This window comes from Antechinus flavipes, chromosome 3 (genome assembly GCF_016432865.1).
Source record: "Antechinus flavipes isolate AdamAnt ecotype Samford, QLD, Australia chromosome 3, AdamAnt_v2, whole genome shotgun sequence".
In the NCBI taxonomy this organism is placed as follows: Eukaryota; Metazoa; Chordata; class Mammalia; order Dasyuromorphia; family Dasyuridae; genus Antechinus; species Antechinus flavipes.
In genome coordinates this window covers 520,647,497-520,660,325 of record NC_067400.1, presented here as the reverse complement: position 1 = coordinate 520,660,325, position 12,829 = coordinate 520,647,497, and the positions used below count along the sequence as shown (strand labels likewise).

Sequence of the window (12,829 nt, the reverse complement as noted above, 5' to 3'; positions counted from 1 at the left end):
AATGTTGTCAATATAAAGTAATCGTTAAATAAAAATTAAAAAAAAAAAGTTAATTAAGGTCCCTCACTCTCACTGACAGTATAGATGAAGGGTAGACATTAGAGAGTTTCTCCTAGACCCTCCATTTAAGGAGGATATAGCAGCCATCACTTCACTTCCAAAGAGTTGCAGTCCTCTGGACTATTTCTCCTTTCCAGCCCTAGCCAAGTACCCTCTCCACAGTCCCCACTCATTTTTCATTTCTTTTTTATGTACTGTCTTCCCTCTTTCGATTGAGAGCGCCTTTTGGGAAAATACTGTCTTTTGCTTTCTTTGTAACTCTAGGACAAAACACAGTGCCTGACACTTTTGTTGTTTTTCAGTCATGTCTGACTCTTTGTGACCCAATGGACCATGCCAGGTCCTTCTATCTTTCACTACCTCTTAGAAAGTCTGTTCATGTTCATTGTTTCCATGACAATATCTAACTCTCTCATCCTCTATCATCCTCCTCTCCTTTTGCCTTTGATCTTTCCCAATTCCATTACCCATTTCCAAGTTCCAGATCACAGTTTCAAGGCAAGGAAGAGTATTGTCAAGGAAGCAGAAGCCCTATATAGATAAGGACCAGAGTGCAGACAAGGGGGACATGGTCCACACCTCTCCTCAGATCATATCACCGTCGAAGCAATGAAAGCTTATATGCCCCCAGATCTAATTGTGAAACCAGCAAAACATAATAATCTGTAGCTCAGGATACTTATTCTCTCCTCTAACCTCTGAGGTAAGCACAGTTCAACTCTAACATACAGCCCAAAGTCAAGAAACAGACTGGAAAATTTAGCTGAAAACAAATGACTAAAAAGAGTTACTATATTGATAAGGAAACTCAAGACACAAACTCAAAAGACAATGACTTCAAAACATCAAAGGAAAACATGATGCAAGACCAACAAGAAATCCCAGATCAGTTAAAGAGTTTTTCTTTTAAAGAGAAAAAATGACTTTCAAAATCAAATAAGAGCAAAAGAGGGCAAATTGGGGAAAGAAGTGAGGTCAAGGAAAAAGATTTATCATCTTGATAAAAGAGGCACAATTACTGAAGAGGGGCAACTAGATGGTTCAGTGGATAGAGCACTGGCCCTGAAGTTGGAAGTATCTGAGATCAAATCCAACCTCAGACACTTAACACTACTTGTATGACTCTGGGCAAGTCACTGGAGCCCAATTGCTTAAAAAAACTTATGAAAAAATTTACTTCAGGAAAAGTTCCTTAAGAATCATATAGTCAATTGGTAAAAGATACAAAACTTCTGGAAGTATAAAATAATTCCTTAAAAACTACGGTTGGTCAAGTAGAAGCTAATGACTCCATGAGAAATTAAGGAACAAAGTCAAAAGAATGAAAAAATAGAAGAAAATGCAAACAATCTCACAAGAAAAACAAATGATCTGAAAAATAGATGGAAGAGAGATAAGCCAAGACATCATATTTCAAGAACTTATAAAGGAAGATTGCCCAAATACTTTAAATTACTAAAACAGAAATTTACTGATCATCTCCTGAAAGAAATCCCAAAATAAAAACTCCTAGGAATACTACATACACATTTCAGTTCCCAGCCCAAGAAGAAAAACTAGAAGTAGCCAGAAAGAAACAACTGAAATACCATGAAGCTGCAATTAAGACCACACAAAATTTAGTACCATAAAGGAGAAGAGGACTTGGAATATGATATTCTAGAGGCAAAGGAAATATGATTACAAATAAGATTAACCAGCAAAACTTAATTTGATGGGGAGTGAGGGTATGGGGAAAAGAAGATGGCATTTAATGAAATAGAGGACTTTCAAGTTTTTCTGATGAAAAGACTAGTGCTGAACAGAAAATCTAACAAACAGAAAATTCAAAACCAAAAATTCAAAAGAAACATTAAAAAGATAAACATGAGTAATAAATCATAAGGAACTTAATAAAACTTAAACTATATTCCAAAATGGAAAGATGATACAGATAATCCCTAAATAATTTATCATCATTCGGTAGTTAAGAGTCAAATTACAGGACATGAGCATGAATCTATTATGTTGGAATGATCTCAAAATGAAAAGGGAGGGGAAGTTAGGTGGCTCGGTGGATAGAACACCAGCCCTGAAGTCAGGAGGACATGAGTTCAAATCTGGCCTCAGATACTTAACGCTTCCTAGCTATGTGACCCTGAGCAAGCCACTTAACCCCATCTGCCTCAACAACAACAACAAAAATTAAAAATTTAAAAAAAGAAAAAGAAGAAAAGGGAATGGTAACAGAAAGAGAAGAAAGGGAAAGTAAAAGGAAGAATGGGAAAATCATCTCACATAAAAGAGGTATATCAGAAAGTTTTTAGAATAAAGGTGAAAGAAGTAGTGAGGGGGAAGAAGTAGTGAGCAGTGCTACATCTCACTCTCATCTGAACTGGTTAAAGGGAAAAAGAAAAAAATACATATATACACATATACATACACATAAAGCTGGGTGTAGAAATTCATCTTGCCCAACAGGGATGAAGGAGATGAGAATGGTGGGGGGAAACAGCATAATAAGAGAGAGTAAATTAAAGAAGGCAGTGCTCAGAAACAACACAGAAAAGCTGACAGGATTAAAAAAAAAAGAGAGAGAGAGAGAGAATGTGATTCAGATTGAGAAGACAGAACTGTTAGTCATCTGTTTCTGCATTCTTCACAAAGTCAGGTCCCTCTGTGTGGATCTGAGATTTCTTCTTACCCTGAGGCAAAACTGCAGCCTTTTTTCAATTCCTGTATTATAAGGCTCTGTACAGCATGGTCCTGGCCAAATCCCATCTAAAGTATCTTACCTTTTTTCTTCATTTCTCTATAACAATCTAAATTGGAAAATGACACACTCAATTTTTTCTTGGGTTTTCCCATTAGCACTCAGTTTGATGAGTTTTCTAGATCTTTATAGAGGAATCGTGTTGAAGACCTTCCTACTACTGTGTCATCTTGGTTCTTTCCCTAAGAAAAGCAGTTAAAAATTTCCAACTGCCTACTGGAATTTGAGAGATACTATATCTCAACATATAGGATCTGAATCAAATGCATGGAGAAGACCCTCTAAAAGAGGGTCTATCATCAACTTTGCTTTGCTTGGACTCCCAAAGGGGCTAGTAAGTACCCTCTAGTGACACATTTTCTACTTCTGTTTGTGTTATCTTTCTCCATTAGACTATAAGCTCCTTGAGAAAGGGGCCCACAAGTGTAAAAATATTTGTGGAAGCCCTTTTTGTAGTGGCAAGAAACTAGAAGCTGAGTGGATGCCCATTAATTGAAGAATGGCTGAATTGAGGTATATGAATGTTATGGGATATTATTATTCTGTAAGAAACAACCAGCAGGATGACTTCAGAGAGGCCTGGAATGACTGACATGAACTGATGCTGAGTGAAGTGAGCAGAACCAGGAGATCATTATACATGGCAATGACAACATTATACGATGATCAATTCTGATGGAAGAGGCTCTCTTCAATATTGAGATGATTCAAACCAATTCCAATAATCTTGTGATCAAAAGAGCCATCTACATACTGAGAGAGGACTGTGGGAACTGAGTGTGGTTCACAACACAGCATTCTCACTCTTTTTGTTGCTGTCTGCTTGCATTTTATTTTCTTCATCATCTCATCTTTTTTGGTTTTATTTGGTTCTTCTTGTGCAGCAAGATAATTGTATAAATATGTATGCATATATTGGATTTAACATACTTCTATCATGTTTAACATATATTGGACTACTTGCCATCTAGGGGAGAGGGGTAGGAGGAAACTGGAACACAAGGTTTTGCAAGGGCTAAAGTTGCAGAATTATCTATGCATATGTTTCAAAAAATAAAAAGCTTTAATAATAATAAAAAAGATTATAAGCTCCTTGAAAGGAGGAACTATATTTTGCCTCTTTTATATTCCCAACACTTAACACAGTGCTTGATACATGCTAGGTACTTAGTGTGTCCTGAATTACTGAATTGAAATGATAAGCTTAGAGGAGTTGAGTTTACCAAGACTGAGAGTATAGTGAGAAAAGAGGAGGCCTAGAACAGGACCTTGGGATATACCCAAGTTAATGGGCACAATATGGATGAAGACCTAGGAGAAGAGAGTGAAGAAACAATCAGAAGGAAATCCAGAAGAGACAAAAGTCACAAAGATCCAGAGAAGATAACCAAAAGGAAAGCACCTAAGAGTTATAAATGCATCAAAGAGATCAAGAAGGATAAGTATTGACAAAATATTTGTCAATTAATCAATCACTCGTGACTTTGAAGAGATCAGTTTCACTTGAATGATGAGGTCAGAAGTCAGACTGCAATGAGTTGAGGAATGTGTGAATGTAAAAGTAGAAACAACAAGTTTAGAAAAGAAGCAATGAGTTTTTTCTAAGACTATGAGAAAGAGAGAAAAGAAGAAAGATGGAAATGTCTTCTAAAGATTTTTTAAGCATGAAGGAATAGTTGCTTAATGAATTAAAGACCGGTAGGAACTGATACAGAGTGAAGTAAGCAGAACCAGGAAAGCCATATACAATGTGACTAAAATAACCATCAAAATGAACACTAAAATAAACTGCATAATTGTAAGAACCAATCTTGGCAAAAGAAAAAAGAACATACTACCTCCTCTCCTTATGGGAAACTCTGGGTCGGGAACCTTTGGACAATGGATGCCAACTTGTTGTACTTAACTGCTTCTTCTTAACTGCTCCACTCAATAGCTTCTGTTCCCCTCCCCCCATAATCCAGACTCTTGAACTTTTGACAATTTTAAATATGAAAAAGCACTAATGCCTTCCTGGGCTTTTTGACACGCCTTTTTTCCTTGTTCTACTTTCTACTTGTGTTCTCTTCTCTCAGTCTTCCTGAATTATTATCCCTGTCCCACTCTTTTAGCATAAATGTGTCCTTTTTAAGCCTTCTTTTCTTTACACTATTTCTCTTAGCAATATCATTAGTTCCCATGAATTCCCCTATCATCTCTATATAATAAGACTCCCAGATACATCTCTAACTCAAGTTTCTCTTCTAATTCCAGTACCACATCACCAACTATCTGCTGACCATCTCTACCGAGATGTCTCATAGACATATTAAATTCAACATGTCCAAAACATAATTCATTATCATTATCCCTAAATCTATCCCTCTTCAAAACTTCTCTGTATCAGCCACTACCATTATTCTAATCATTCATGTTTGCAAACCCAATCCTTTTCTACTTATCTTTCTCCTTCATTCCATCCTTCTCCCCAATATCTGAATATCTCCAAATTTTTTCAATTCTTTGAAACCTATTTTGTATCCATCTTCTTTTCTCTTCTCCTACAACAATCATACTAATTTAGTATTTTCATCACCTCTTTCCAGGTCTGTTACAAGAGCTTTTTAATTGTACTCCTTTCTTCCAATATGTCCCCTTGCCAAACCAACCTCCACTCAACTATCAAAAAAATCTATGTTACCCACTTACTCAAAAATCTTTAGTAGCTCCTTAAATGCCTCTAAGATAAAATACAAACTTCTTAGCTTAGGATAAAATTTAGACAAACAATGGATCTTTGAAATTATTCCAACCCCCTTATTTTTACAATTGGGGAAACTGAGACTCCATGAGACTTTCCAGTAAGTGACAAAGGCAGAATCTGAATCCACTCAGTCAGTTGACTCCTATTCTAGCACCATTTCTATTATACCACATTAGCAATTAAATTCCTTCGCAATCTGTTTCCAGTCAACTTTTCCAAGTGTATTATCTTTTACTTACTCCATAATTCAACTAGGTACTTTTCTCCAAACTACTTTCATTTGAAGTGTATTCTACCTAAAGGGCACTGTCTGTTATACGACTTAGTTTCCTTCAAAATTCAGCTCAAGTATGACCTGTAAAGAGACTTTCCTCGTGTCCCTTTTTAGTACTTTTTCTGTATTAGATAACAAAATAATTAAACTTGTATTCTTTTCAAGTTATTTTACATTCCCACACAGAATGATAGCTCCTGAAAGCAAAGACTCTTTTAAAATTATTTATCTTATTTAGCATATCACATTGAGCCATTTTAGCCAGGATTTAAATATTATTTGTTCATTTTCTTTTAAGAGGGTAATTCAAGGTTAACTGCTTCTGTATCTCCTCTGGAGCTGTCTACATGTTTTGCATTCCAAGGATATCACAGCATCACTACTACATAGCAAGAGTTTAGTGTACTTTTATTGTTCACAAAAGAAGGAATAGGTGGGAGAATGGGAGGAGGATGAATACTACTAAAGCTATGATTTTCTTAAGAGGTTTAATCTTATGAATGTCATTTCTTTTCTAAGGGAGTTTCTATTATGCTTCTTCACATGGGGGAGGCACATATCCAAATCCAGTTCTAAACAACAGTAAGTACCGATAATACATACTAAGACACTGGAGAAAAAAAAAAAAAAACAAACCACAACAAAGAACTCCTGCTCTTACATTTACTGAGTATTCAACCTTCCTCTAGTCAATATGCTACATCTTTAGATAAGTGATATACAATCATATCACTGTCTAGGGAAAACTGGAACCTAACAACACAACTAAGCACAATGAATCAGAACTCTTGTTCACAGAACTTTGATGTTTATAAAGAGCAACCAACAAGAGTGTTAATTCAGTTAAACCCTAAACATAAAAAAGACAACAAATGAATTAGAATATTAAATTCATAACTACAAATTTTACCTTTCATAAACTTTAGTAAGCTGTTGTGCCAATGTCAGATTTTTGGTTTCTAGATAAGCTGCCATTTCAGCAACAACAGCAGCTGCACTCACTCCATCTTTATCCAAAACAAAAGTCCCACACAGAAATCCTGGGGAAAAAAAAAGAATTTCAGGAAAAAATTTTTCAGGAAAAAGATTTCTTGTGTTCCTATAATATTTCTAAAGGACAAAATAAACTGAGTGCCATTTAAAACCTGATGAAATCTATAAAAGTAAATATACTTAGTGCCTTTTTAAAAACCCAGCTATCATCTTTTTCAGAAAAATAAAAGATGATCAAAAAATCAAAATTAAAAACCAGAAGACAAAAAATTTCCTCTCTAAATGATTCTACATTGAAATCTGCTTGTTCATTTTTTTAAGAAAGTAATTATGATATTAAGAAATCAGAATTTGCTAATGAGTAAAGCCATCTGAAAATTAAATGATCTGCCTTATGAGATAGTGAGTTTTCTGTTAATGGAGGTTTTAAAGTAGAGGATCATAAGGTTTGAAGCTGAAAAGGGCTTTCAAAAATCAACAAGTCCAAAGCATTCATTTTATAGATAAGAAAACTAAGACTGAAAGAAGTGAACTGACTTAAGAGTAAATTTCACACAGCTAGTTAGGGCTAGATCTGTAACTTAAATTCAGGCCTTCAGACTCCAAATCTATTTATATCAGAAGGTAAATAACTACATTTGGAGGATATTGTAAGAGGAGTTCCATGTTTCCATCAATTTCAAGAAAAATACTGAGCTGGAAAAACCCATAGGCCCAACTTCTGACTGAAGCATGAATCAATTCCTTCTGTAGCATATTCAATACATATTCATTAGCTCTCACTCAATAAGGAATTCACTTTTCCCAAAAAGGAGGAATGTAGAAAGATATAGGTAGAATTAAATGGCCTCTAAGGTCTTTTCCAATGCTAATTTTCTGTTTCAAAAAAAAAAAAAAAAAAAAAAGCAAAAATACCAATGAATAAAGTACATGGTTGGCTGGTTAGTTTTCCTTCATTCACAAAGAGGAACAAAATGATATCACCGTGTTAGAGTTGAGTTACAGTGTGTCCAGCCGTGGCTGATCTGACTACTACAAGCTTGGAGTGTTCTGCTACGGGGTAGACACAAATAGACCCTGTGAACATCTGAGGTAGCTTCTCTAACTTTGCCCATATCACATTTCTTCTGAGTTAATTCACTTTTGCTTTGCTCACAGAGCACAGCACTTTCTCTGACGAGGGCATGATCCTGTGGCAGTGTTTTCCATATCATACAATCAATTATAAAGTTCTTAAGAGGCTTTAAGTGTCTTTGTTTTTTTCTGACCGCCCTGTGAGTGCTTACCCTGTATGAGATCTTCATAAAATAGTCATTTTGGCAAGCATACATTTGGCATTCACATAATGCGGTTGTGCTCTTTGTAGTAGGGTTTAAATGCTGGGCAGTTTAGTTTGAGAAATGACCCCAATATCTGCTCTCTCATCCTGCCAGGTGATCTTCAGAATCTTCCTAAGACATTTCAAATGGAAGAGATTCAATTTCCTGGCATGGTGTTGATATGCTGTGCAGACTTCCCAGCATACAACAATGAGGTGGGCACATTGGCTCTTTGATCCTCAGTTTCATAACCAGTCTAATTCCTTTCCTCTCCCACACTTTCCCTCAGAGCCTCCCAAACACTGGCCCCAGCTCTGGCAATGTGTGTGTCAACCTCATTATGAATGTGGACATCCCTGGAAAATATAAGGCTGAAGAAAGAGAACTTCTCCACAGCATTCAGAACCCTCCATCTGCTCTAACTGATGGTTCCACATACTGATGATGAGGTGCTGGCTGATGGAACACCTTGGTGCTGTTAGGCCAAAATCAGCACAAGCAGCAGAGAACTGATTGATATTTTGTTGCATCTCAGCTCTGAAGATAGCATTGAGTGCACAGTCATTGGTAAACCAAAAAACATGCACCCATACTTCTTCACTTGGGTAAAGGACAAAATAATACATATAGGAGGTTAAAAGGGCCAAGTAAGACTAGAATAGCAATGGTGTTTGTGGTCTCTAGTATTCTGATACATACCAATGGACTCTTCAAATGCAAAAAGAACTTCCTTTCCATTTTCCATGAGTTCTTTTATTCTACTTCCAATCCATTTAAAACCTGGTAATGTTTCCTGAAACATAAAATATGACACTAAATGATTTTTCTATATGTGTGTGGAAAGATACACATATGTAGCAATATACATGCATACTATGTTCATGTACTAAAATGAGATGGTGATTCACTGTAAGAATCCCAGTATCAGCACATATGCTTGACTACTTTTACAAACATTTATACTGCACCACTTATACAGCTCTATAATTCTGGGATCTAGTAGTAATAATCTGTAAAAGTTATGAATTTATCTTTAGTAATAAGATTGCTTTTCAATTGGCATTAGAATGTAGTAAAATCAAATCCCCACTTAGATAGCTAAATGCACAAAATTATTCCAGATTACTAACTAAAAATATAAAAAAAAGATTACTCATTTAACCCTGGTTAGAAGAAGCAATAATAATGCTAATTTTCAAGATTACTGGTTCTTTGTAAGCTATTTAATTATTTTAAAAACTTAAATGTCTTAAAACTATCTCCAAAAATTCCAAAAACAATTAGGTCAAAAAATATTCACTTTTCTACTGGTTTTTCTGATGACACAAAGTCACAGCTACTGTAAGAGATTGGAAAGAATATTTCACACTAGAAGGCAAAGGATCTGGATTTTAGTACTAACTCTGTAACTAACTAGCTTTGTGACCTTGAACAAGTCACCTTACAAAATTATCTGTAAAATAAGAAGATTGAATTCAATGTTTTTAAGGTCCTTTCCACTGTTAAAACTCTATAAATACAAACTTAGAAACAGCATTTTTGGGGGAATTTTAAGTTAAACCAATGGAAATGAGTATTTGTAAAAATTCCTTTAACTTCTAGTTGTAATAATAAACACAAAAATACTATCTAGCTCTTACTTCAAACTGAAATCCTTCTTTATGTGCAATTGCCTTCAAAATTTTGGAGGAGACTGTAGTGGCTAACATGTAAACGTTCTTCACATCAGCATTCTGTGACTTATTTTCCTTCCAGCAATCAAACATCCACCACCCAAACAACGCTGCTAACTCATTGCCTGTGAAAACTTTCCAACGGCCACTGTACAGAAAAGGGAAAAATTCATCAAAACCAAATTCCTTTGAATTTTATGTTAAATTAAAAAAAAAACCATATTAAGACCTACAATGGTAATAAAAACATTAACTTAAACACCAACTATGATATCTGAGAAAAGACTATCTTTTTTTTTTTTATTTTTAAGCTGATGGAAAAAGCCAAGCTATGTCAGGTAATAGTGCTATTGGGAAAATGATAATATTGCTCTAAGGCAAAAAAAAAAAAAAATAGTCAAAACAAACATTTAAGCCATTATCAGCTACTTACTCCTCCTGTAGTTCGGCTACTGCCAGTCTGTCTGCATCAGGATCTGTGGCTACCACTACTCTGGCATTTTCCTTCTCAGCCAATCTCAGAGATAATTCCTAGGAAAAGAACTCAAAAAGTCAGATTCAATGGAAGAAGACAAATATACCTTAACTCTCAAATGTATGTAATAAGAAAGAAATATTAGTCTCTTCTAATGTTCTCCAGTTTTAGAAAAATAGAGTATAACAAATTTAAAATTAAGATTCTACATTTCCCTGGGAATTATACTTTCATATTAAGGATTAACCTAGCATTAATACAGAACATAAATTCCCTTAAAATTTAAGAAATATATAAAAATATAAAATGGCATATGAAATATATATAAAAAGATATAAAATATGACTAGAAACTTAATCATCCTCTGACTTGTAAGTGACAAAGGTAGCCTGGAAGAATGGGAAAAGCATTAACTTCAGAATAAAATCTGGGCTAAAATTATGGTTCTAGTATTTACTAGCTGTGTAACTTGAGGCTGTTTGTACCTGGACCTCAATTCCATAACTGTAAAATTAAAAGAATGAACTAGATGATAAAACAATACATTTAGGACTGGAAGGGACCTCAGAAAATTGCAAAAGTCTATTCTCAATATACTATTTTAGGATTCTTTTCATTTTAATGGAGTTAAATAAATAATCCAATTAGGTATTAAAATATATAGATACCAGAACAGATTCTCCTTCTTCAGGATTTGGACATTTAACAGTAGAAAAGTTTGGATCTGGATCCTGTTGCTCTGGTACTGGAATTGGAGGCTTAAATCCAAACATTTTAAAAGCCAATTGCACATAATCATGACCAACTCCATGAAATGACGTATGGACAAATTTTAAGTTTGTCTGTAAGTTCAGCTCTCTGAAAAGAAAAATCAGAATTCAAACAATAGTATAAATACTTTTAATTATGATATAATGGAAAATGTCAATGATCTAAGAAAACATACAGAATTTTGTATTGTGAACAAAAATCTAAGTAACAATAATAAATCATATATTCAATTAAAAGAAAAAAATTTCTAATCTGATCTCTTTTAAATCTAGAAAATCTAGTGATGATTAAAGGTCTTTAAGATCAGAGATACCCTGCGATACAGGGCATTTTTGACAAAATGGGCACCAATTCCCTGAAAGACGCAAAACAAAGCAGCTTTCTTTTCTGTTCATTTATTCTATAAAGTCCAAATTGCTAGTTGATATTCTCTATCAGCTCTAACAACATAGCCATGCCCTAGTGTTTCTCACTACCACCTTACAATGACTTACATATATGGTCTACCTTGATCACACAATCTCAGAATTTGAGAGTTGGAAGGGATATCTGTGGCATATAATCCAAGTCATATAGAAAAGGAATTTCTACCAAAATATATCTAACAAGTTGTCATCTAGACTCTGAAGACCATCAAGGAGGTTGAATCCATAACATCTCAAGGCAACTCTAATTATTATTTTTGTGTTACTTTTGTGTTACAAGTTCACTCCTTCTTTTCTTCCCAACCTCTTATTAGACAAGGCCAATATTTGGCATAAATATATATAGAGAAACATACAATACATTATTCTGTATGTTCTTTCTCTTTCTGTTTGAGATATATAGCATTTATTCTTTTTAAGTCCTTTGTAGCTGATTTGAATGATCATATTACTCAGAATAACTTATTCTTGGTTACTCTTCAAATAATACTGTATACTTCAAACAACACTGTATATTAGAGTATATACTATATGCTCTTGGTATCTTCACTTTTCTCTATATTATTTCATGCAAGTCTTTCCATATTTCTCTAAAACAAACCTGATTAAAACAACTTGTTCAGTCATTCCCCACCTGATGGGCATCCCTTCAGTTTCCAGTTCCTTGCTATCACCAAGAGATAGTTATATTTTAGAACACATAAATTCTTATCCCTTTTCCCTGATCACCTTTGGCACAGACCTAATAGAGATACTGTTAGGTCAAAGGATATACACTGTTTTATAATTCTTTGGGCATAATTTCAAATTGCTCTCCAAAGCAGTATATTAGTGTCCTGATCTTTCCATATACCCATCAATATTTGTCATTTCCTCCTATCATTTAAGCAAATCTGAGAGATGGGCATCTTGTAACTGTTTTAATTGGCTTTTCTCTAATCAATAATGATCTCAGGGCATTTTTATGTGACTATATATATATGTATAGCTTTGATTTCTTCTTCTAAAAACTTGTTCATATCCTTTGAGCATTTATCAATTGGAGAATAATTCATATTCTTAAAAATTCGACTCAATTTTCTACATATTTGAGATGTAAAGCCTTAAACTAGCTATAAAACATCTCCCCCCAATTTTCTGCTTTATTTCTAGTCCTGGTTACATTAGTTTTATTTGTACAAAACCTTTTTAATTTAATGTAATCAAAATTATCCATATTACATCCCACAATGCTCTTATTTATTCATAAACTTTTCCTTATTATTCTGAGAGGTAATATGTTCTATGTTCCTCCATGATATATCCCTATATGTCTATTTCATTTATCCACTTTGATTTTCTCTT

General features: G+C 34.4%; 1 protein-coding gene across 1 annotated transcript in view; it reads right to left on the bottom strand.

Annotated features, from left to right (window-relative positions):
- Positions 1 to 12,829, bottom strand: part of PGM2L1 (phosphoglucomutase 2 like 1) — a 75,557-nt gene that overhangs the window by 14,091 nt on the left and 48,637 nt on the right. Inside the window, exons 7-11 of the mRNA XM_051987122.1 lie at positions 10,958 to 11,147; positions 10,248 to 10,345; positions 9,782 to 9,962; positions 8,841 to 8,934; positions 6,740 to 6,869 (exon numbers count right to left, since the gene is read on the bottom strand). Of these exons, the coding sequence (XP_051843082.1) occupies positions 6,740 to 6,869; positions 8,841 to 8,934; positions 9,782 to 9,962; positions 10,248 to 10,345; positions 10,958 to 11,147 (693 nt within the window). The remainder of the gene's footprint in view (positions 1 to 6,739; positions 6,870 to 8,840; positions 8,935 to 9,781; positions 9,963 to 10,247; positions 10,346 to 10,957; positions 11,148 to 12,829) is intronic.